Below are 26,662 nucleotides of genomic sequence, written 5' to 3'. Positions count from 1 at the left end.
TCAATTGGGTAAAACTCCTCTGAAACACCTCCAATGCATTTATATTCTTCCTTCAATAAGGAGACCAAAACTACGCACATTATTTGAGATGTGGTCACACCAATGTCCAGGAATAACTGAAACATCACAGTCTCACTTTCTGGTCCAATATGACACCTACTCTTACTTTTACCAGCCTTTTTACTGTCCATCTTTAATTGTCCTGGACAAGATGGTGCTGTAGGTAGACCCAAAATGTCCTTACGAAGGGAATTCCAGAATTCTGACCCCGTGATGATATTTCCAAGTCAAACTGGTGAATAACCTAGAGAGAACTTGCTGGGGTGATGTACCCATTGTATCTGCTGCCCTTATCCATCTTGATTCAAGTAATCATGGGTTTAGAAGCCGTTGTCTCAGGACTTTTGATGAATTTATTGCAGTGCATCTTGTAACTAGTACACACAGATGTTACTGAGTGTTGACGTGGAGGGAATGGATGTGTGTGGAAGTGGTGCCAATCAAACGGGCTAAAATTTGATAAACAAAATAATATAAAACAACGTAAAATGGAATAAAATAAAATGCTGCTGCTTTTTTGATAAAACATCACTGAACCCCAAAAAGTTAATCCTCCTCTTCCCACAGAGGCTGCCCCTGTTCCCTTTCTCCAGCATCGCACTTCTATTTGAGATTTGCAGGATTTTGTTTCTGTATCTGTTTTAATGCCATTGGTTACAGGAGAAGTATTGGTCAGAACACTGGCGGGCATTTTGTCTGAGATGATCGGAAAGCCCTTACATTCACATTGTTCTGAGAGGGCAGTGGTTTAACCAATCAACCAGCAGATGGCATCTTTGCCTTTGCCAGCCAAGGATAGTGCTCCAGTCTCTGGAGTGGGGCTTAAAACCTGCAGGTTCAGGTGACGGCGTTACCACTGAGGCTGTCTCTTCTTTCATGGGATGTGGGTGTCATTGGCAAGACTGGCAAACATTTGTTCCCCATCCCTAACTGTCCTGAAACTGAGTGGCTTTCTCAGCCTTTAAAATGGCAGGTAAGGGTCAGCCACATTGCTGGAGTCCTGGCAGAGTCAGACATCTACAACAGGTCTACAAGAACAAGGCCGTTCGGCCCAATAAGCCTAAGCCAGTCAAACATCCACCTCACTATTCTAATTCCATGTTCCAGCACTTGGCCTGTAACCCTATATGCCTTTGCATCACAGCTGCACATCGAAATACTTCAATGTTATGAGAGAGCTTCTGCCTCAACCACCCTTACAGGGAGTGAATCCCAGACAGCCACCACCCTCTGGGTTAAAATGTGTTTCCTTACGTTCCCTCTTAATATTCGGCTATTTATCTTTAATCTGTACACCTCCGGTCATTAATCATGACGCAACCCCATGTCACCAAGTCTCCCTTTATTGACACATGAACAGTCCTTGACTGTAATGCTTCAGAGAGAGTCAGGCACCGGAGGCTCGGGGTCTCTGACACTCAGCCTGTTTCTGTCAGCGAGTATTCTCCCGGTTATATTCTAGTAACGATTTGAGTTTTCCATGTGAAACCCAGTTGGGAATTTTAATGGCACTGAATCTTCCACACAATCCCACCTCTCTTGATGCTCACCCTTGTCTGGTTAATTCTTCCCATTTCCTTCTCCTCTCTGAGTTCATTCCATTTCAGTAAAGTCTGTGATAATTCCACGGAGAATCTGCACTAGAAACCGCCATAGAGAATCTCCCTTCCCTTCAACAGAACGAAGGCCAATGTTTGCAGCAAGCCTGAACTGCGCCCTTGTGTACCTTGCCTGAAGGATCCCATGTGATCTGTCAGCCTCCATCCCAGCCGGATAAGCATCTCGGACATTGGAAGGAAATGCCCAAGGAGCAGGTTAATATGATGCAAAAAGCCTTTCAGCTGAAGCTTCAGTGTTTGCTCTCAGTGTGCATTATGACTTGCTCATTGCTCCCCTTTTACATGATAATGAGGAAAGAACTCTTGTTGGTGCTGTTTTCTTTTAATCATCTCAGAATATTCAAAGATGTGAGCACAGAGCAGTCACGTTCACGGACAAGATGGTGAGGTCCCACAGACAGTAAACGAATGACGAAACACATCTGTTTTGTTGGCACGAGTTGAATAGTGAGCAGGACACCCGAGGGAATCTTTCAGAATGGGATCTTGTCGAGCTCCCTGAGGTGTGGGTGGGGGTGGTCAGGGTGTGGTGGGGATGGAGCCTCAAATGATGGAGCCAGAGACTGTACAACTTTCAGCAGTGCACCACAGTCTCAACCTGGATTCTGTGCTCTCATTTCTGAGGTGGCTTTCAACCCGATGACCATTTTGACGATGAGGCAGGAGCATTGCCCATGGAGCCACAGTCAGTAACAATGTAAACTGTGTTGCTCTGAAAGCCTGAGTCTGCATCTCAGCTCAGAAGGATATCAGCTCATTCATCAAATCTGTTTCTGACCCTCTGCAGGCTGACCAGGCTGCCGGTGCCTTCCAACACTCCCATGTTTCCTGTTGTGCCACAGATCATTCTCCTGAGGGATAATTGTGCTCGGAGTCGAAAAGTGTGGCGCTGGAAAAGCACAGCAGGTCAGACAGTTGTGCTCAGGCTGACGACATGACCTTGCCCCTCTGTCAGATCCTCTTCAAGAAACCCATGGCTCACCACCGCCATCTCCAGGACAATTAGGGAAGAGCAACAAATAAGGATGGAGATGGGGACATGGAGCTTCAAATACTGATCTTTGCACTTTGGTGGCACGCTTTGATGTCTGTTTGTTAGATCTTTGCGTATAATTCGTTTTTTTGCTGATCCCACTGCTAATCCGAAGGACACTCCACCTTTCAGTCTGGCAAACCAGGTTCACCCATTTCAAAGCTCTGTTTCTGGGCGACGGTCCAGTCTTTGAAAGAGATGAATTCAAGCCTCACCAGTTTGTTCATTTGAATTGGATGCCATTTATTTTGACTTCTCCTGGGATGGAGCGGGCGTTGACGTGTCGGTTATTTGTTGCTCTTCCCGAATTGTCCTGGAGATGGCGATGGTGAACCATGTAATATCTGGGAAGCAACTGACAGGTCATTCCCACTGGAATGACTGCGGTTTTTTTCGTGGCTAATGGAAGGAGGCGTTACCCATAATCCTCAGCAGTACTTCAAGTACTCTATAGTTACTGGAAGCCAGTTGTTTCACTGTGCCCGCACAACACAAGTTGTCTTGACTACAATGTTGCCAGCATTGGGCACAGAACTGTTTTTGTCACAGGAGACAAAAGGTAGCGATGAAAGAACGGTTTTCAGAACGGAGGGCTGTGACAAGTGATGTTCTACAGATAACAGTGGTGTTCATGATCTCCATAAATGATTTGGAGCAATGCGTTGCTGATCCAATGAGTAAGTTTACGGTTGATACAAAGATTGGTAGGGTTGCAGATAATGAGAAGGATTGTCGGAGGATACAGCAGGATATTATATCAGTTGGATGCATGGACAGAAAAATGGCAGATGTAGTTTAATCCAACCAAATGTGAGGTGATGCATTTTGAAAGGTGATGGACAGGTGGGAATTTTACAGTGAATGGCAGAATCCTCTGGAGTATTGATATGCAGAGGGATCTGGGTGTGTATGTTCACAGACCACTGAAGGTGGCGGCACAGGGAGGTTAGGCAGTAAAAAAGGCTTATGGCCTGCTTGGCTTCATTGGAAGGTGCATTGGGTGTAAGGATAGACAAGTTATGCTGCAGCTTTATCGAACATTAGTTAGGCTACACTTGGAATATTGCATACAGTTCTGGTCACCACACTACCACAAGGATGTGGATGTTTTGAAGATGGTGCAGAAGATGTTTATCAGGAGATTGTCTGGTATGGTGGATAGTAGTCCTGAAGAAAGTTTGGATAGACTGGGTTTTTTTCACTGGAATGCGGAAAAATGAGGCGTGTCCTGATAGAAGTTTATAAAGTAGTGAATGGGATATGTAGAGTGGAGAATATGAGGCTTTTTATCCCCAGGGTGGAGGGGTCAATTATTGGGGAATAGAGGTTCAAGTGCAGTGGAAATTAAAAGAGATGTGCGAGTCTAGTATTTCACACAAAGGGAGTTGAGTACCTGGAACACACTGCCAGAGGAGGGGGAGGAAGCAAACACAATAGAGCCATTCAAGAAATACCTTCACTATTGCATGAATAGGAAGGGAATAGAGGGATATGAATCCTGTAGGTGAAGACAGTTTCAGAGAGGAAGGGCAAAATATGTCAGCACAGGCTTGGGGGGCCGAAGAGCCTGTTCCTGTGCTGTATTGTTCCTTGTTCCTTAATCCCTGCTGTTGAATTGGATTCTCGGGAGCCAGCTCCGTATGAAGAGCATGTTCTCATTCTTTTGTTGGAGTTCATGGGGCAGCTGCTGCTTCCTTTCTACGTCACTGATCAAACCAACAACGCAGAAAGGTTCTTGATATTTTAAACGCACTGTCTGCAGGAAAATGTTTGGCCGAGGTTTTAATATTGTTTAATAAGATAATGACATCAATATACCAGTGTTGTTTACAGCTGGGAACATTTAACATCATTGTCCTTGTTTTAAGTTGACCCTAACTCGTGATAATACATTTTACAATGTTTCTCTCCCCTGACATGGTCTGAAGAGGTTTGCAAACGTGTTTTGATGAGGACAGTGCATCTTTAACACCGTGTGATGGAGTGGGTGGCTGTTTGAATTCTCAGTTGTGATAATACAGTTTTAAATGTGTCAGTGTTACTTTCCCAATCTCTGGGGGGTGTCGCTGTGACTGTCTCTGTTAGAGCCACAGCATCAGTTTTCCACTTGGCAATCTGTGTCTGTAACTCCCCAATACTGTATTATTGACCCATTTCAGTCTGTTTCCCATCAGTCAGGATCCTTAATTGGCAAAGGCTGCATTTAACGAATCTCAACGATTGTGGAGACCTGGTGAGGTTGGGAAAAATCAGAAGGATCAGCTGCACCACTTGCATTATGTACAGGGTCCGGAACGCAACAAGCTGTAACTGGGATGCCAGGGGGCCCGTTGTACTCGGGTCTGGGACTGAGGAGCCTGTAATTTCTGGTCGCTGTCCCTGATTTGTGGGTCCTCTCTGATGGAGACCATTGTGAAATCCATTGTCAAGATCGCCACCTCCTGGCCTGGAGAAGCAAGAACATGCAGTGCCCGGAGGAATAACCTGAATGTGATCAGAGGACAAGGTCAAAAAGCATACGACACCAGATTATAGTCCAACAGGTTTATTAGAAAACATTCTCTTTCAGAGCCTCGCCCTATCTTCAGGTGCTCAGAGGAGCAAGCAAGGTGAATTTAATCAACAGAAAAAACAAACTCTGCTGTTCATTTCCTTCTCGGTTGACTCCGTTCTCCTCAATGACATGAACAAGGGACAAGGCAAGAATTAAGAAGATAAGGACACCACCAGTGACCTCCTGAAATTCATAAGATACCTCACCCAGCACTTTGATGAAAAGTAAGAGTATGTGAACAATATTTAATGATAATATTTTCCTGCTTTTTCAGATTTTAGCATGGATTCAAAGCAGAAAGAGTCTTTCTTTCTCCTTCCCCCCTTGAAACTCTTAATGAGATCATCAAACCCAGCCACAGTTCATGTGACCGGCTGAGGGATTGTCGAATGTTTGCGAGAGGGGACTGGGTCAGGATTCCCTAGAATTCAGAATTCTTGGATGAGATTTCACTGAAACATTTCAAATTCTCCAGGACCCTGACAGGGTAGAGTTTGGAAGGATGAAGCCCTACCTGGGGATTCTAAAGCAGAGTCCAAGTCTGGGAATAAGGGGTTAGACATTTCGATCAGAGATGAGGAATGGGTGGCACAGTGGCTGGCGCCATTTCCTTACAGTGCCAGGGACCTGAGTTTGATTCCACCTTCAGGCAACTGTCTGTGTGAATTTGAATGTTCTCCCTGTGTCTGAATGGGTTTCCTCTGGGTGCCTCAGTTACCACTCTCAGTCCAGAGATGTGCAGGTTAGGTGGATTGGCCATGGAAGTGTAAGGTTAGGAGAGGGGGCTGTTTCTGGGTGAGATGCTGCGTGTACTTGATGGGCTGAATGGCCTTCTTCCACACAGTAGTGATTTTATGATTCTATGTTGCTGTGGGTCTGGAGTCATATGTCAGTCAGTATGAGCAAGGACAACAATCTGATGGACATTAATGGGCCCGACAGGGTTCTCCCCCAACAATAGTCGTCATTGGACTCTTATCTCCAGAGTCTTTTTGAATTTAAAATTCCACTCCATGCATTGCCAGGATTTAGATTAGATTCCCTACAGTGTGGATACAGGCCCTTTGGCTCAACAAGTCCACACCGACCCTCCGAAGAGTAACCCACCTAGACTCATTCCCCACATTCACCCCTGACTATGGGAATTTAGCGTGACCAATTCACCTAACCTGCACATCTTTGGATTATGGGAGGAGACCGGAGCACCCGGAGGAAGCCCATGCAGACACAGGGAGAATGTGCAAACTCCATAAAAGGCAGTCACCCGAGGCTAAAATTGAACCTGGGATTCTGGTGCTGTGAGGCAGCAATGCTAACCACTGTACCACCGTGCTGCCCTACGGTGATCCTAGATCCCCCAGAACATTACTTGGGTCCTGTGATTAATAATCTAGTGATGATACCATTAACTCATTGCCTCCCCACATGATTATTATCGCTATCTTGAATTTATTCAACTGCCTAAGTATCGATGAGTATCCCAAAGATTCAAAACCCTCTGAGTCAAGAAATTCATAGAATCCCTACAGTATGGAAACAGGCCATTCAGCCCAAACCGCCTCTCCAAAGAGCATCTCACCCAGACCCACTCCCCTATAACCTTGCATTTCCCATGGCCATTCCACCTAACCTGCACGTTTGTGGACTGTGGAAGGAAACCAGATCAGCTGGAGGGAACCCAGGCAGGCACAGGGAGAACGTGCAAACTCCACACAGTCCGTTGCCCAAAGGGTGAAATTAAACCTTGTCCCAGTGCTGTTCCACCCCACTTGATTCTGGGCAATAAATGCTCACATAGCAAGTGATGCCCAATCCAGTAAATGAATTAAGAAAAGATCAGTCAAGTTTTGGATAGGAGTGTGATGGGTTACTCCCCACTTGCCTGGATGAATGCAGCTCCAAAGACAATCAAGAAGCTTGATATCATCCAGTACAAAGCAGCCTGCTTGATTGGCACCACATCGATAAACATACACTCCCTCCACCACTGATGCTCAGTAACAGCCGTGTGCACCATCTACAAGATGCACTGCAGGAATTCACACCAAGTCTCTGGAGACAGCACCATCCAAACCCACGATCATTTCCATGTAGAAGGACACAGAATACTACCAAAAACAAGTTCCCCTCCAATCCACATAGAATCTTGATTTGAAAATATATTCCTGATCCTCCAGTGTCGCTGGATGAAAATCCTGAAATTCCCACCCTAAGGGCATTGTGGGTTTATCTACAGCACATGGACTGCAGTGGTTCAAGAAGGCAGCTCAACATCACTTTGCAAAGGTCAGGATTGTGGCGCAGTGGTTAGTACTGCTACCTCACAGCACTAGGGACCTGGGTTCAATTTCACCGTGGAACAACTGTCTGTGTTGAGGATGCACATTTTCACCAAGTCTGTGTGGGTTTCTTCTACACAGTCCATAGATATGTTGGTTAGGTGGATTAGCCATGCCAAATTGCACATAGTGTCGAGGAATGTGTTGGCTGGGTGAGTTGGCCATAGGAAATGCTGCAGTACAGGAATGGGGTCAGTACAGATGGGATGCTGTTTGGTGAGTTGGTGTGGATTTGATGGGCTGAATGACCAACTTCTACCCTGTATGATGATTCCATGATTCACAAGGATAACACAGAATGTGTAATAAACGCTGGCCCAGATAGCAGCACCGTTGTCCTCAGAGTGAGTTTTAAACAAAAAAACCATCTGCACTGCTTACTATTCCATCAGTCTTTGTGTCAATGTGGAACTATGATTCTCATTAATACATACAGTAAGTAGTTAAGGTCTCACCACAGAAACCTTGTGGAACACACCTCATCACTTTCTTTCCCTGTTGTCTGTCACTAAACATGCCTCCAAACCAAGTCAAACATTCATCTTCAATCCCATGGGTTTTAACTTTGATCAGCAGACTGTTTTGTGGGAAATTATCGAGTAATTCTGAACTTGCTGCCCTATCGACTATTTAGTTTATGCATTTGGTTCATTTGTCAGAACCTACCCATCACAAATCTGTGTGGGCTATTTCCAATTCTCTACATGTTCATTCTCTCGGCAGTTAATTATAGATTCCAATGAAACTCTCAAACGAGATGTTAGATTGACCATAATGTAATTTTCATGGTTCCCACTCTCATTTTTCTTGAACCCGTGGAGTTACAGCAAGACATTTTCCAAACTAAAGGAATGGTTGCTGCTTTGGAAACTGATGGGAAAAGCCTCTGCAACACCTCCCCCCTCCCCATTCCTTTCAACCCTTGAGGTCCTGGAGATCTGTCAGCATTTAGAGCTGCTCGCTGTTTTCTGGCATGTATCAAGTTTAGCGAATTCCAGTCTTCAATTGTAGCAGGACCTCCCTGGATTATAAGCTGCATTATGCCATTCGTTGACTATGAAGACTGACACAACTAATTATTGTACATATCGGCCATTCCCTTAGGCTCATTCATGGAATTCCCAGTTTGTTTTTAAAGGGCTCACATTGCGCTGGAGCCTCTTGGGTTTTCTAATTTTCGTGTAAAACATTTGTGTTATTCTTGTGACCCCTTGCAGGTCTCTGTCTCAATCACATTTCTGTAACTCTTACTTCCTTTTTGTCTTCCTTTGCAGTTCTTCATGTCTTCCTTCAGTTGCCTGAATTTTCACTGATATTCCCACATTTGAGAGTTCTCACCTTTAGTTTTCTGTTTTCTCTCACTTATTTGGTCAGCGACGATGTGTTAACAAGTGGGGACCTGTTCCATACTGAGCTGAATACATTTTTAACCATCTCCCCATCTCATTGAGAGTCTGATCTGACAATTTTGGCTGACACCAATCTCTGTTACATTCTGTTTTCTGGGAGGTGGGTGTCACTGGCATAGATCAGTATTTGTTCCCCAAGACTAATTGCCCTTGAACTGCTGGCCTTGCTGTGTCCTCTCAGAAAGTACCCAAGGGTTAACCAGATTGCTGTGGGGCTGGAGTCACATGAAGTCCAGACTGGGTAAGGCTGAGGCTGGACAACAATCAGGGATCATTATCGTGGTCACCATTAATGAGGCTTGCTTTGTGATTTGAATTCAAATTCCAGCACTTGTCACTGGGGGAGATAGTACAGTTCGATATATAACAGTGGCAGGACCTCTGTTTTGTATCTCACTGAAAGACAACAGCTCCCCCAGTTTTGCAGTGTCAGCATAGGAATTAGGAGCAGGAGGAGGCAATTCAGCCCTTCGAGCCCACTCTGCCATTTAACATAACCGTGGCTGATCTTATCCTGGTCTCAACTCCACTCTCCTGCCTGCTCCCCATTGCTCTTTATCTCACTTTTCATCAGAAACACATCTTCCTTGAACCTGTTGATTGATTCTGCCTCCACTGCACTCTGGGGCATTGACTTTCACAGATTCACAACCCTCTGGGAGATGTAGTTTCTCCTCAGCTCAGTTTTGAACCGACCTCCTCTCACTCGATATTGATGACTTCTTGTTGCAGACTGTCCTACAAGGGGGAACATCTATCCAACGTCCACCTTCTCAATCCCCTTTCACATTTTCTATCCCTCAATCAGATCCCTTCTCATTCTTTTGAACTCCAGTGAGTACAAGCCCAAGCTCTTTAACTGCTCCTCATGGGACAGCCCTTTCATCCCTGGAATCAGCCTGGGAAACATCCCCTGAACAGCCTCCAGTGCTGAAGGACTCTATGATCAAAATAGACTCCCCAAAACTTCTGAGACAGAGGTGACAGTGCTCCCACAGACCAGGTTCCAGTTTGTACAGGGCTCCGCTCTCAGTTGGATGGTTGGGAGTTGGAGCTGATTTTAAGCTGTATATTGGAGAGAAGGAAGCAACCTTTTCGATCAAAGCCTCCAGAAATTTGAAGGTGAAATTTATGAGCAATTCTGAGCAATTATTCAGTTATTTTGACTCCTGGGGCCTGCTGAGTACGAAAACTCAGCATTTAGGGATTGCTGAGAAATATCTTCATTGACTTGGACATTAATTGTACTTTCCAGGTTCCACAGTTTAATGAAGAGCCCAGAAGATTATAGCTTTGGGTTATTTCCCGATCTCATTGTTACTGCCTACAAGGCTGTGAAGGACACAGAGTGGAAGAAGTACTTTCCAAAAGAATAGAGACTGCTCCTGTCTTCAAAGTGTTGCCATCTCTTGAGTGGATATGAAACAGAACCACATGCTTCAGGGCGAGAATGGAAAGAAGGAACTTGCATTTGTAACACAGAATCCCTATAGTGTGGAAGTAGGCCATTCAGCCCATTGACTCCATACCGCCCCTCCGAAGGTCATTCTATCTCGATCCATATCCTATCTCTGTATGTTCCAATGGCTTCTCCACTAAGCCTGCACATCCCTGTACACTCTGGGCAATTTAGCATGAGCAATTTATCGAGCCTGCAGATCTTTAGACCGTGGGAGGAAGCCAAGGCACCTGGGGAAAGCCCACGCAGACACAGGGAGAATGTGTATACTCCACACAGACCAACCTGAGGCAGTTACCTGACACGCTGAGGCAGTGGTGCTAACCACTGAGCCATCGTGCTGCCTATTCTTGCTTACTGTAATGTCTGTTTCATGACTTGTAATTTATTTTATTGTTTTAAAAAAACCAACTCATAGAGTTAATGGATTGATTATGGGACCATTATCTTTAACCTCACAGTCAAAGGCTGGAGAAAACACTGTGCAGATGAAGCCGATTGCACAAGCAGCTTAATCTGCAGGTAGAAAATACGAGTGGCAGTCTTTGTTTGTGTGAAGGTGTGTGAGGCAACATATGGGCAAGGAACAAAAGTAGGCCACTCGGCCCTTTGAACCTGCTCCCCCATTAAATAAGATTATGGTTGATCTGATTTAAATCTCAACTCTACATTCTCTGATAATGTTCCATCCCTTCAGTCATCAAGAATCTATCTACCTCTTCCTACGGTAAATATAGAGTCGGGAAATGGGTCTGGATTAGTTACTCTTCGGAGGGTTTGTGTGGCCTTGTTGGGCTGAAGGGCCTGTTTCCACACTGGATGGATTCTAAATTCTGCATCCACTGCCTTTTAAGGTGGGGAATTACAAAGACTGACTACCTCTGAGAGAAAAACATGTTTCTGAATCTCTGTTTTGAATGGATTCTCCCTTAATTTTAAACAGTGATCCCTGTTACTGGATTCTCCCACAAGAGGAAACATCCTTTCCACATCCACCTGGTCAAGGACCCTCAGAATCTTGCTTGTTTCAATGAAGTCTTGCATTCAGTTTCCCCTCACACTACACCATAATGTTCTATGAGCTTTCCTGATGACTTGCTGTACCTACATACTAACCTTCTGAGGTTAATGCACAGAGACCCAGATATGGTTCTGGGGACACAGGCTCAAATCCCACCATGGCAGCTGGGGGAATTTAAATTCAATTAAAAAGTCTGCAATTAATAGTCTAACAATGACCATTAATCCATGTGGATTGTCAGGAAAACCCATCTGGTTTATAAACGTCCTTTAGGGAAGGGAACTGCTATCCTTACCTGGTCTGGCCTACATGGAAATCCAATCCCACAGCAATGTGGATGACTGTTAACTGCCCTCTGGGGCAATTAGGGGTGGTAATAAATGCTGTCCTAGGCAGTGACACCCTCATCCTGTCAATGAATGAAAAAGAAAAATTTGACTAGAAATAATCAACAAGGATAACAGTCATTTGTAATGAATGAGCAGCCTTTGTTCCAAGCCCTCATTATCTCCTGATTTATTCTCTTTCCCACCATAAAGCTACTGTTAGGAAGCATGGAGACTATTCCGATCAGCTCTTGGATCTCTTTCCTATTTGTGCTGCTTTCCAGAACACAAGTGTCTTCCTACTCCAACCTCCATTCCTCACCCTCACACTGTTCTCCCTCTCTCCACTCCTGACCTCTCACACTGTTCTGCAGCCTCCGCTCCTCACCCAGACCTATTTAAGACCAGAGGTTATAAGATTAAGGTGGATGTATTTTTTGACCCTGTGTGTGGTAGATATATGGAATATGCTGCCTGAGAGTGTGGTGCAGGCTGAAAATTACACAACCTTTAAAAACATTTGGATGAGCACTTATAATACCAGGGCATGGTAGGCTCCAGACGACTGCAGGTAAATGGGATTAGTGTAGTTGAGTGTTTGTTGGTCAGCTTTGACATGGTGGGCCGAAGGGCCTATCACTATGCTGTGTGACTCTGAACCTGGGTCCCTGGCTCTGTGAGGCAGCAGTGCTGTGTCACCCATATTGAGGGAGGCACACAAAAAAATCAGCACAAAACCTGATAAGAATTCAGCACTTCCTGTTTTTGAAAACCCCATCCACATCACCCAGTCAGCAAATTAAAACAAACGATAGGTTATTAGCACAGCTCCCTGCCGGGGTGGTGAAGGGGAGGTGTAGTCAATGGTCAGATAACAAAGACATAGGAAGAGAGGGAGTGGACCCAAAAAAAATGGAAGGGGACAGGTGTGGAGGGGGGGATCTGTGAATGGATACTTACTCATCTGACAGAGTGCCCTCCACCTGGCAATCTATTTTACATGATGTGGAAACATAGAGGATAGAAGCAGGAGTCGGCCATTTGGCCCCTCCAGCCTGCTATGCCATTCGATATGATTGAAGCTGTTCATGGAGCACATTACTATAATCCATCCCTACCCCATATCCCTTGATTCTTCAGCCACAAGAGCTTTCTTGATAACATCATGTTTTGGCCTCAACCACTTTCTGTGACAGAGAATTCCACAGGCTCATCACTCTCTGGGTGAAAACATTTTTCCTCATTTCTGTCCTATAGAGTTTTCCCCTTAACCTTAAACCATGTGCCCTGGTTCTGGACTTCCCCACCATTAGGAACAGCCTTCTTCCATCTAACGTGTCTCGTCCTGTTCCAATTTTATAACTTTCTCCAAGATCCCCTTCCTTCATTCTTCTAAACTCCAATAAACACAATCCTCACCAACTCAACCTCTCCTTATCCATCAGTCCTGCCATCACCGAAATCAAATGGTATTCAGTAATTAATATTAATCAGCCCAATGTGGAACACAGACTTTGTAGGTCAGGGTTAGAAGACAATCATTGCCTGTTCTAAAATTCAGTCTTTGGGTGCAGTAATCTCAATGGAATCATTGGATACAATCTTACAACAGCAGAAAGATGGGAGGTGTAGACAGAGGGTGCAGACAGCGGTGTAGACAGTGGGTGTAGATGGTGGATGCAAACAGAGGGACTAGACAGTGGCTATGGATGCTGGGTTCAGATAGTGGATACAGACGGTGGTGCAGACGGTGGTGTAAATGGTCGTGTAGACACAAGCAAGACCTTGCGTGGTGACCACACGGGTGGCTGTGTGGAATCACACAGAGAGCAGCTCGTGAGCCTGACACAGTCAGGGACACCCCCTGGTGCTGAAGGTCATACTGCTGCTGACAAAGGTTACATTTTAACTGAAACTGCACTCCCTCCCACACGCTCCCCTCTTGTCCCCATTTACCTCACTACAACACAATGAGATGCCAGTCAGCACCCTGTACTCTCGCTCAGTCTCCATTGACCTTGTCTCCATTAGCCTTGACCCTCCTCTCAAGCACTTACTTGGGCCTTCACTGAAGCTTGAGCCATTTCCTCCGACCCTTGATCATGTGTTTGCCATCTTAGAACTGCCTCACCTAGTCACCATTAACCTGCACTGCCCTCTCAACATGGAGCACAGATTGATACAGAGCAGAAAAGGTCCTTTGTCGCATTGAGTCTGTCCAAACATAATTACCACTAAAGGCACTCTCATCCCAATTTCCTGCACTTATCCCAGATCCTTCAATGTTATGATATTTAAAGGTTGTAAGGATTCCACCCTGCACTACCTTCCCTGACAGAGGGTTGCATGTTTATAGTTTATACAAGTCTAGCTCATGGAGTTTAACAAAAGCTCAACTCTTTTGGCATTTTTTAAAATTTGTGGCATGATGGCTCAGTGGTTAGCACGGCTAACTCACAGCACCAGGGACCCAGGTTCGATTACAGCCCCAGGTCTTTGTGGAGTTTGCACGCCGCCCCAGTGTCTGTGTGGATTTCCTCCATGTGCTCCAGTTTCGTCCCACTATCCAAATAAGTGCAGGTTAGGTGAATTGGCCATGTTAAAATTGTCATAGTGTTCAGGAATGTATCGGTCAGGGGAAATGTCGAGTGATAGGGCAGGTGAATGAGTCTTAGGGAGTTTCTCTTCAGTGGGTCGGTGTGGACTTGTTGGGCCAAAGTGGTGATGTCTGTAATGAAATCTTTCAAACCACTCATTTTGTTTAGTGTCGTTTAGTTCTTGCCCTCCTTGTTCGATAAATATTTCATTTTTTCTGATAATATGAGTTCCCTGATGAGCTGTTAACCTTGTCTAATCAGGGAGTCCTGGCTGACAGATAAAAAGGGGAGTGTCAGAATGACTGATACTCTGGTACCTGACTCTGAATAACAACCTGCCTAACAACCCCCTCCTTTTGTCACCCTCAATCTCCCCATGCTTACTCTTGTGGCCCTGTCGATCCAGCCTGTGCTGCCTTTGGGAGAGGTTGACCTTCCCTCCATTCCTGATGAAGAGCTTATGCCTAAAATATTGATTATCCTGCTCCTCGATGCTGCCTCACCTGCTGTGGTTTCCCAGCAACACACTCTCAACTCTGATCTCCAAGATCTTCAGTCCTCACTTTCCCCTTCCCCCCACTCCCTCATTACAAACAGAAATGACAGGTGGTGAGTTTAACCCTGAGGGTCATCACAGCTGAGGCAGAGGGAGAGAAGGTCACACCTTCATGATGGTAGCACCCTTAATTAATCCACTGCAATCACTCTCAGGGCTGCAAGAATTCAACCTCCCTCACTCAGACAGCTCCCTCCCTGGAAGGTAATATTGCTGCACCTGGTTTAGGGTTAATTGAGCTTGAAATACGACTATGGCCAACCAGCACTGGCTGAGCAGACAACCACAACTGTAATGACCCCGGCTCCTTGTAATTGGGGAGCACATTAGGGAGCACAGTGTGCACTGCCTCTGAAATCCCTCCTTTACTGAGAACACACTCTCAGTATTCACCTTTCTTAGCTGCCATTCCAATTTCAGGACAAAGTCTGTGTCCTATGATCCTGCCCCACTCGCCACCTGATGAAGGAGCAGCACTCCGAAAGCTTGTACTTCCAAAGAAACCAGTTGGACTCTAATCTGGTGTTGTGTGATTTTTAACTTTGGCCACCTCAATGAGCTGCCATCTCAGGCTAAATTGTTTTTCACCTGAGATTTGAGAAGATTAAGGCCTAAACTTCAATCCCCATCGCAAAGCCTATTCTCTATCCATCACTCAGAGAAACCTGCAGGCAACACAGAGGAACACACTGACACTTAGTGAGATGCCTACAAGCAGTGCAGAATAACACACACACACTCAGAGACACACCTACAGGCAACCCTGAGTTAACACACACGCACACACACACACACAGAGTTAGGCAGCACTGAGTAACACGCACACAACCCACCTGCCTGTAGGTGTCTCTTTGAATAACACACCCACACTCAGACTGACACCTACAGGCAGCATTATGTAGTACACTCACTCAGAGAGACACCCAGCCTGCAGTGTCAGTGATTTGCCTCAGATCATTTCAGGTACAACACAGCATGCAGCAGAGAGTGCACAGTGCGATCCCAGCACCTGAGTTTGGACCAGAGAGTGAACACGGAATGCCTCAGATTGTAATTATTGAATCCCAACAGCTTTCAGTTTCTATTCTGTTTGGAATCTTGTAACCTCCACAGATTCCAGAACAACTGGATTATTTGAAACTGATTGCTGATTGGCTGTCAGTATCATCTACCACGGATTGACAGGCCACGTCGCCAGTTGTGACAATGTCATGCTGACATGCAGCTAATCCGCTGAATGGAGTGGTCCATTTCCAAAGCACACAGAGACAGAGACTGAATCTTCATCATCTTTATTCCCTTTTCCAGACTGACATTGACAGAAAACAGACTGCAATTAACAGCCCAGACAGAGGAAGCTGCACAAATTCACAGCTACAATGGCTTTTGAGGAAAAAACTTGTGGAGATTTTCTCAATAGCATGAGAATCCTGCCCTTCAAATATTGACAAAAACCTTCAATTGGAACTGGCTGCTGAGCAGGAAGGAGATCTGATTTATTGAAGCAGAAATTTCGAAGGTTCACATTGTTTTGTACAGCTGACAGCCTTCAGCAACTTCAAGAGATTTTACTTGGCATCACAAATTAACCCTGTCCCAATCAAACAGTCCCAGAACAGGGAGAGCATGGGGTTTGACACAGCGTAAAGCTCTATCTACGCTGTCCCAATGAACTACCTTTACTCCAGAACTTCAGAATTGTCTCTGAGCCAGTCCTGAGAAGGAAGAGAGTTGAAATTCGGTGCTGACAATAATCTTTGTCCTGCCAGCTCAGCCCTGTTCTGTTTAAAGTTGTGTCTCCTCTGTGGACTGTCTCAAATACTCTACACACATTCTGATCTCCTGATGCTCTTGCTGAGGGGGGAGGGAAGAGTCACGTGGGTGAGGGCACAGGAGAAGCGAGCGTTGGACTCCCAGTCAGACCCAGAGAGGGTCAGCAGGCTGCTGACACTGTAGGTGCTGTCCGAAGCTCGCAGGTAGTTGCTGGTCTGAACCCCGTCCGAAATGACTGCACCATCCTTCTTCCACTGCACCTCCAGCTCATCGGGATAGAAGTGATTGGCAAGACACACCAGGGTGGCAGTGCCCTTGGCATCTACCTGCTCCGTGGAGGGGGGCAGCAGGGTCAGCTTGGGCTGAGAGTTCTCACGGCCTTAAAGACAAGAGAAACAATTTTAATCCCTGCCATTCAAAGGGATTTCAATTCTCAGAATATTCACTGGTAAAATGTTTGTATATTTGTCTCCAATACCTAATAAACCAGACAAAAGAATTTACATTTTTTAAATTGATTCTTGGGGTACGAGTGTCACTGGCAGGAGCAGAATTTATTGTCCATCCCTAATTTCCCCTGAGAAGGTGATGGTGAAACAGAAGGGACAGTTTTGGACCGTCGTTTGGGGAATGAATGTGGGCAGCTGGGAGAACTAAAAGATGGCGATCATTTCAGTGACAGTGATCAGAACTCAGTGAGATTGAAATTAGGGATGGAAATCGAGAACCATGGAGCAAGTGTAAAAGTTTACATTTTACTGAATGTTTCGGTAATTTAGTAAAAGTGGAATGGAACCAGTGACATGATGGGAAATCAGTGTCAGGGCAGTGGTAACCCTCAAGTGACAAGACAGAGATCATTCAGAATCTGTTCCCACAAAGAGTAAGGGTGGGAAACCCAAATCTAAACTCTTCGCCTGTGATGTCAAAAGGCAACCAGTGTCGGGAAGACCAAACAGGGAAGGTGATGTTGGTTATCTGGTAGTGTTGAGGAAGTGGGAAGTCTGAAAAGGTCCTGGATAGGCTCAGAGAGTGGGCAAAGAAGGGGCAGATAGAATACAATGTGTTACAGTGTGAGATTACGCACTTTGGGAGGAAGAAGAGATGCAAAGGCTGTTTTCTAAATGAGGAAATGCTTTGGAAATCTCAAGCACAAACCTCATTCAGGTTTCACTTCAGGTCAACAGGCCGGTCCAGTTTGTGTTTGGGAAGGCAAATGAAATGTTTGCATTCATTTCAATAGGGCCAGAATACAAGGTCAGAGATGTATTGCTGAGGCTGTGAAAGGCTCTGGTCAGACTGCATTTGGAATATTGTGAGCAGATTTGGGAGCCATGTTCTAAGAAACAATGTGCTGGCATTGGAGAGGTTAAATGAATGATCCTGGGGATGAAGGGCTTGTCAAATGAGGCGTGATTGAGGACTCTGGGTCTGTACTCAATGGAGTTTAGAAGGATGAGGAGGGATCTTATTGAATTTTATGGAATACTGATCAGCAAAAAAAGAGTGTATGCGGAGATGTTTCCGAAAACAGGAGAGACTAGGTAACCAAGGCACAGCCTCAGAATGAAGGGCCGACCCTATCGAGCTGAGATGAGGAGGAATTTCTTCAGCCAGAGGGTGGTGAATCTGTGGAACTCATTGCTACAGAGGGAAGAGTAAATTTAAGATAGAGATAGATAAGTTCGTGATTGTTAAGGGGATTGAACGTTCCTGTGGAGAAGGCAGGAGAATGGAGTTGAGAATCATATCTGCCAAGATCAAATGGCAGAGCAGATTCAATGGGCTGAATGGCTGATTTCTGCTCCTATTTCTTAAAGTCTTCTGGAGAGTTTCCCCAAAACCCTGGAACACTGAACCCACTGGACTGTGAGTCCTGCTGGAGCTGTTTAGCATCAGAACTTTGCCAAGAGATGACCAAAGAGTGGAGAGAATGTGCACCTATGTGGGAATTTCAGGATACTTCCCAGCTCCTGGAATACCATGTGTGTCGGAAGTGTGGTCAGTGACAGCAGTTGGAGCTCCGGGTTTCGGTGCTTGAGCAGCAGCTGGTGTCAGTGCGGAGAGTCCGTGAGGCTGAGAGCTCGGTGGAGAGCACGTTTCTAGATGTGGTCACTCTGCAGCTTCAGAGTATGCAGGGAGAGAGGGAGTGGGGGAGCAGCAGACATTCCAAACGGACCAGGCAGCTACTACAGGAATCCCCAAGTGCATCCCACGCGCCAACCAGGATTTAGTTCAGAATCCTGATGAGAATGATGGTTCATCTGGGGAGTGTAGCCAGAGCCAAGTCCATGGCACCATGGGGAGGGCTCAGCTGTACACGGGGGCACAAGGAAGACCGGAAGAGCGATCGTGAGAGGAGATTCGAGAGTGAGTGCAATCGATAAGTGTTTCTGCAGCTGCAGATGGGAATCCAGGATGGTGTGTTGTCTTCCTGGTGCCAGGGTCAAGGATGTCACTGAGCAGCTGCAGAGCACCCTGAGGGGAGAGGGGGAACAGGCAGCAGTCGGGGTCCACATTGGTCTCAGTGACAGAGGCAGAAAGGGGATGTGGTCCTGCAGTCAGAATTTAGGGTCTTCGGGAGGGAGTTCAGAGCAGGAGCTGAAACGTAGGCATGTGCACATTACTCCCAGTGTCCCAAATAAGTGAGAATAAAAACAGGAAGATAAGACGGATGAATAAGAGACTGGAAAGAGAGTCTAGCAGGGAGGGCTTTAGATTCTTAGGGCATTGCGACTGGCTGTGGGCGAGATGTTACCTGTTACAGACTGAATGGGATGCTCCTGAATAGAGCTGCGACTGAGTTCCTTATGGGATGATTTGTTGATGCTGTTGGAGAGAGTTTAAACTGACTTGTTGGGCTGTGGGAGCCAGGGGGGAATATCAGAGAGAAACACCAAGGTTCACAGAATCCTCAGTGCAGTCCAAAGATCAACATCAAGTGGAAAGTCGAAGAACACATCTGCAAGAAATTTACAGGGTCTGTCAAATCACTACATAGAGTTGTTATAAATGGGGTGGCTCGGGAGGCGGGGGTGGGGGGTGGGGAGGGGCAGAGCTTTAATTATCCTCATAGACTGGGATAGTATCATTGTGAAGGGCAGAGAGGGGCCAGTGTTGTGAGAGGGTGCTCAGGTGAACTTTCTCCAGCTGTGTGTTTCCAGTCCAATGAGAAAGGAGGCTCTGTTACACCTGGATCTTGGGAATGAGGAGGCCCAAGTAAATCAAGTGTCAGTGCGAGGATATTAAGGGAAGAGTGATCATTGTATCATAAGCTTGAGGTTGACCATGGAAAAGGAATCCAGATTCGAAATGATTCACTTGGGAAAACACAGACTTCCGTTGGGTAAGAACACATCAGAGTGAATGAACTGGGGTTAAAGGTTGCAGCAAAGTCCTGAAGTGAATCATAAAGCTCGTAGTTCAGGGACAGTCGAGGTATATTTGTGGAATGGCACTCAATTCCTTGCTGTTTTGAGACAGTAGTGGTCGAAATATTGTAAATAAGAAAAGGGCAAAAGTGTAACTAGGGAGTGAATAGGTCCCCTTAAAGATGGCTAATTCACTTAGCCTGCACATTCCTGTACACTTTGGGCAATTTAGCATGACCAATCCATCTAACTTAGATATCTTTGGACTGCGTGAGGAATCTGGAGGACATAAAGGGATAGTTAATGTGGCTTTGTGGATTGGAAATCATTTCTCACTAACTTGATTGAGTTTTTTTGAAGAGGAAACAAAGAAGATTGATGAAGGCAGAGCAATTGACATTGTCCACCTGGATTTGAACAAAGCATTTGACAAGGTTAGCCATGGTAGACTGAGTAGGAAGGTTAGATCACATGAGTTCCAGGGTGAGCTCCTCATTTGGATAAAAAAATGACCTGAGGCAGGAGACAAAGGGTGGTGGTAGAGGGCGGCTTTTTGGACTGGAAGTCTGTGACCAGCGATGTGCCATAAATATCAGTGCTGGGCTTACTATTTTCATGATTTAAATAAATGATCTTGATGTGAATATAGTAGGTAAGTTTAGTAAGTTTGCAGATTACATCAAAATTGGTGGTGAAGTGGATAATGAAGAAGATTATCTCACAGTACAGCAGGACCTTGATCAGTTCGGCCAATGGCTGAGGAGTGACAGATGGTGTTCAATTTAGATAAGTGCAAGATGTTGCATTTTGGAAAGGCAGGACTTACACAGTTAATGGTAGGGCCGGGGGATTAATGGTAGGACCCTGGGGATTAATGGTAGGGCCTGGGGATTAATGGTAGGGCCTGGGGATTAATGGTAGGGCCCTGGGGATTAATGGTAGGGCCTGGGGATTAATGGTAGGGCCCTGGGGATTAATGGTAGGGCCTGGGGATTAATGGTAGGGCCCTGGGGATTAATGGTAGGGCCTGGGGATTAATGGTAGGGCCTGGGGATTAATGGTAGGGCCCTGGGGATTAATGGTAGGGCCTGGGGATTAATGGTAGGGCCCTGGGGATTAATGGTAGGGCCTGGGGATTAATGGTAGGGCCTGGGGATTAATGGTAGGGCCTGGGGATTAATGGTAGGGCCTGGGGATTAATGGTAGGGCCCTGGGGATTAATGGTAGGGCCTGGTGATTAATGTAGGGCCTGGGGATTAATGGTAGGGCCCTGGGGATTAATGGTAGGGCCTGGGGATTAATGGTAGGACCCTGGGGATTCATGGTAGGACCCTGGGGATTAATAGTAGCACCCTGGGGAGTGTTGTCGAACAGAGCCCTAGCAGTTCGGATGCACAGGAAGGATGTTATTAAACAGGAAAAGGTGCAGAAATTATTTACAAGGAGTTTGCTAGGAGTGGAGGGTTTGAGCAAGAGGGAGAGACTGAATAGTCTGGGGCTCAGAGGTGACCTGACAGAGATTTAAAAAACCATGAGGGGCACAGATTTGGTAAACAGCTAAGGTCTTTTCCCTAAGACGGGCGAGTCCAAATCTGGAGGCATAGGTTTAAGAGGAGAGCGGAAGATTCAAAAGGGGTCCGAGGAGTAACATTTTCATGCAGACGGCGGTGCATATATAGAACAAGCTGCCAGAGGAAGTGAATGTGGCGCATACAATTACAGCATTTAAAAGACATTTGGATGTACACATGAATAGGAACCATTTTAAGAGATATGGGCCAAATACTGGCAAAGGGGACTCAATCAGTTTAGGATATCTGGTCGGCGCAGAGGAATTGGACCGAAGGGTCTATTTCAGTGCCATACAACTCAATGACTATGAGAGGCTGGACCCTGAGGTGCAGGAAGCTGAGGGGTGACCAGATAGAGGTCTGTGAAATCCTGATGGGGTGAGATAATGTAAATAATTCAGGAGGATGTCAATGTTTTGTAGAGAGGGTAGACAACACTCCCAAAGATTGTTCCAGGAATGAGAAACCTCAGTTATGTGATAGACTGGAGAAGAGATGTCTGAGAGGGGATTTGTTCGAGGAATTCAAAATCAGGACGGGTTTGATCAGAGCAAACGTGGAAAAAATGTTTCAACTCTTGAAAGGATTGAGAGCGAGAGGCCACAGATTGGAAGTGATTGGTAAAAGAAGCAAAAGTCAAATAAGGAAAAACATGTTCAGCCAGTGAGTGGTTAAGGTGTGCAATGCACTGCCTGAGAGTGGGGTGGAGGCAGCTTCAATTGAAACATTCTGAAGGGAATGAGACTGTTATTTGAAAAGGAACAATATGCAGGGTGACAGGGAGAAGGCAGGAGAATGACACTCAGTGAATTGCTCATTCAGAGAGCCAGTATAGACAGGATGGACAGAATGGCCTCCGTGTGCGCTGTAACAATTCTGTGATTGTGTGATTAAGCAGAGTTAAAGCTGGGGGAGGTGGGAGCTCGGTGTCTCACTGTGCTGCTGCTGCTGCTGCTGCTGAGGTCAGTGAGATCAGAGACTGGGACAGGAAGCCAGAGCTCAGATCAAACTCTGCCCGTGTCCATCACACTGAGACTGGCAGGAGGCTACTCACTGATTACACTCCATGCTGCAGGAATGGGACCACAGGCTGCAAATGGACAGAGCTCCTCCACACGGTGAGTAAAACTGACTGACTTATATCTTGCTGTTTAAAGGGGGCAATGGAACTAAAGAGATACAGCTGGACACCCTGTTAGACACAGTGCTCCTCAATCAACCATTTCATTCACTGCAGCTCCCCACTTACACCTTCAACAATTCAGCATTTGTGTTTCAGCAAGTTTTGTATTAAAAGGGTTTACTTACTCAGTCTGAGCTTGGTTCCTTTACCGAAAGTAAGCCACAGTGAGAGTTCCCAGTGCAGAGGCTGTACAAAAACCTCTGCTCTCTGCTTCTGTCTGTTTCTCCCACCCTCTCCCTCTCTCTGTCTGTCTCAACCACTCTCACATTCTCCTTGTCTCTTTGTTGTCTCTCACCCACTGTCATCCTCTCTCTCTCTGTCTCTCTGTTTCGCTCATGCCTTTCTTTCTCTCCTTTTCTCTCATTCTTTCTCTCTCTTCTCTCTATCCCTCTCACTCACACTAGGTTGTTTCCAGCTGAGCTTGTGCAGTTTGTGAAATTTATTTTTCGATGTTAAATCTTGCAGCTGCTCTTCCCATGTGACCATGGAGTGTAAGAGGGAAACTTGAGGCCTTCAGTGAGTGGTGGACACCACAGGGACTGGAGTGTGTAGTGGACAGTGACAATGTTAGCATGGGGTAATTTGTTCAGTTTCATTTCTATATAAGCTATGAATTTGTCAGTCCAGGAGGTGGGACTTTGTGTCGATTATTATATATTTTATGTAACTGTGGGATGTGTAAATGCAGGAGATGATCCTCTGTCTACTCAGGTTTTTGTATGGCTCTGTATCACTGTGTAGAGGGTAGGTATCATCTTGCATACAATAATAGTCACCGACATCCAATTCCTGGACATTACTGATTGTCAGGGTGAATTCTATATTATATCCACTGCCGGTGAATCGCTCAGAGACTCCTGTGAATCGAGTTGTTGCACCATAGATTAGGAGACTTGGCTTCTGACCTTCTTGCTGTTGGTACCAGGAAAGATCATTATCAATATTTTGACTGGCCGTACAGGTGATGGTTGCGGTCTGTCCCAGTCCCACCGACAGCACCGGGGGAGACTGGCTCATGATGATGTCCCCATTGATACCTGAGGGGTCAGAGAGAAACACAGTGAAGTCAGAACTGTCACAGAAAGAGCCTGTCAAATGAGAGATTGTTGGAGACACTGAGTATTCCTCTGGTTTCAGCATTTTGCCTTCAATCACAAGTCAGTGGAATTGGAATGAAATGGAGAGCAGCTAAAGATTCAAGGTGGAAGGAGAAAGATTTTTACCTGCGATGCAGAATGCCAGGGGCCAGATCAGCTGGATGTGTGAAATCATGGTGTGTGCTCCTGTCCCTGGGCCTGGTTCCTGATAAACTCTCCCTTCACTGGGCTCTGCTTTATAAAGCTGCAGCCTGTGAAAGTCTGACTGGGTGTTCCTCAGTATGTAAATGGCATCAGACAGAGAGAGCCACATCAGCCCCTTACACTTCCTCTTCTCTCTCTCTGTCTGTCTCAGACAGTCATTGAAGTGAACAAACTGAATAAGACCATTTGGCCCATTGCTTCTGTGCTGGTCAACAATGAACTGATGACACAAATCCCATTCTCCAGCTCTTGATTCACAGCCCTGGGGGCTACAGCAAGACAAGTGAATACCTAAACATTCCTTCAATGTTCCGAGAGTTTGTGAGTCAACCAGCCTTTCAGGCAGTGAGTTCCAGACTCCCACCACCCTCTGGGTGAAAACATTTCTTCTCAATTTTCCTCTCCGCCTTATTCCTCAACTGGGCCTGGATTCGCTGAGGTTTGCAAGGATTGAAATGATTCCAACAGGGCAGGACTGACTCGATGTGGGGAGGAGGTTTCCCCTGGTTGGGGAGTCTGGAACCAGGGGACAGTCTCAGGGGAAATGTGATAGACCATTTCGGACTGAGATTAGGAAACATTTTTTCACTCAGAGGATGGTCGATCTGTGGATTTCTCTCACACAGAAGGCTGTGGAGGACAGGACATTGAATATATTCAAGAAAAAAAAGGATCATTTTTGATGTTTTATCAGCATCAAGGGGAATGGGGAGAAAGCGGAATATGGCTTTGAGAGAGAGAATCAGCCATGATCATACAGAATGACAGAGCAGACTCAAAGGACCGAATGGCCTACACCTGTTCTAGGTTTCTATGCGTCCATGTCTGTTAACTTCAATCTATGCCTTTGGTTACTGACCCCTCCACATGTCGAAATAGTGCCTTCCTATCCACTCTATCTCTACCCCTCATAATCTTATACCCCTCTATCATGTCCCCTCTCATCCTTCACTGCTCCAAGGAAAACATCCCCAGTCTTTCTAATCTTTCCTCATAGCTCAGACCCTCTAGGCCAAGGTCTACAACCTGGGAAATCTCCTCCATACCTTCTCACTTTCAATCACATCCTGCTGAAAGTGTGGTAACCAGAACCTGTCGCTCTCTTTGTCTCTCTCCCTCTCTTGCTGTCTCACATCTGCCACCTCTTTCTCTCTCACCATTTTTCAGGTTCTCTCGTATTCTCTCTCTCTCATTCTGTCTCATAGTTAGTCTCTCCAACTTGCTCACTCTCCCTCAGTCTGTTTCAATTTCTCCATTTCTCACTCCATTTTCCTCACTCATTCCTTCTCTCGCTCTAGTTAAAAGCCTTCACCTGAGTATCAGACCCTTTCTATTCCTCCTCCTTTCTCTCTTTTTCCCTCTTTATATCCCTTCATTCACAGTTTTCTCTCTCTCCTTCTGTGCCATTCTGTGTCATCTCCTGCTCCTGTCTGTCTGTCTGTTCGTCTCTCTCTTGATCACACTGAACCCTACTCACTCTCTCTTAAATCCTCTCAGACCCACTTTCTCTTTTCCTTGGTCTCAGACCCACTTTCTCTTTTTCTTGGTCTCTTTCTCTCCCACTCTCTCTATCCCCGTCCCCCGTCTCACACACTATTTCTCTCCAACCCTCAACTCCACCATCTCTATCTCTCACTCACTCCCCCAATCTCACTTTTTCAGATGCTCCTCCACCCCACCTGTCTCACACACATTCTCCATCTATCTCTTTCTGTCTGCCTGTCTCTCTCTCTCTGTCTATCTTTTTCTGTCACGCTCCTTCCCATAGTGTTGTTAATGGCAATAGTTAAATGCAAGGTAAATCTCCCTCTGTTCTGCCCCTCGAACGGATGTTAACCCCTGACCCCAGAAGATGTCATCTCCTGGAGTGTGGCCCCATTTCTCACATTGACCAGGGTTTGGTATCTCAGGAAGATAGGCAGATTCTTGTCAAATGAAGGGCAGTTCTGTGCTGTTGGCCTATTCTCACTGGGGACTTGTTTGGACACAAACCTCATTCCATGAATGCCCAGAAGAGAGAGGAGATCCTCAGGCTATCAGTGTGAGCTGGAGTGACAGGACAGGCTGTGACCCACTGACTCATCCTCTCCACTTATAATATGACCCAATCCCTTCCCCTCTCCTTCACCTTCCACGATCAGGCTCTATGTCAGGGTATTTTCCTGGACAATAAGAAACAACAGAAAGAAACTGAGTCCCACACTCACCATGATCAATGTTTCCCACTGGACATTCAAATAGAAGCCAGTAAACATACACCCCAGGATGGCAGAGGGAATGCTTAGAACCCTGATTTCCATTTCCCAATCTTGTTGCTTGTATTTTAATAAATCCTTTAAATTAATTCATGAGATGTGTGTGTTGATGTCTGGGCTAGTAATTATCCCCACCCTGAAATGCCCTTGAGAAGATGGTGATGTGCTGTCTTTTTGCACTGCTGCAGTCCATGTTCTGCATGTAGACCCACAATGCCCTGCGGGAGGGAGTTCC

At 45.9% G+C, this 26,662-nt stretch overlaps 1 protein-coding gene across 1 annotated transcript; it reads right to left on the bottom strand.

The window, feature by feature from the left end:
* Nucleotides 1–4,854: 4,854 nt before the first annotated feature.
* Nucleotides 4,855–24,163, bottom strand: LOC140479522 (immunoglobulin kappa light chain-like). The gene is made up of 4 exons (XM_072573339.1): nucleotides 24,095–24,163; nucleotides 23,636–23,908; nucleotides 16,851–17,125; nucleotides 4,855–5,196 (listed from the first exon to the last, which is right to left on the bottom strand). Exons 1-4 carry the CDS (start codon nucleotides 24,141–24,143, stop codon nucleotides 4,855–4,857), a joined length of 939 nt encoding a protein of 312 aa, XP_072429440.1. The 5' UTR covers nucleotides 24,144–24,163.
* Between the last annotated feature and the right edge of the window lie 2,499 nt (nucleotides 24,164–26,662).

The sequence above is a fragment of the Chiloscyllium punctatum genome, chromosome 7 (genome assembly GCF_047496795.1).
Source record: "Chiloscyllium punctatum isolate Juve2018m chromosome 7, sChiPun1.3, whole genome shotgun sequence".
Lineage (NCBI taxonomy): Eukaryota > Metazoa > Chordata > Chondrichthyes > Orectolobiformes > Hemiscylliidae > Chiloscyllium > Chiloscyllium punctatum.
The sequence above is the reverse complement of the archived record's forward strand: the minus strand, read 5'-3'. Positions and strand labels throughout refer to the sequence as shown.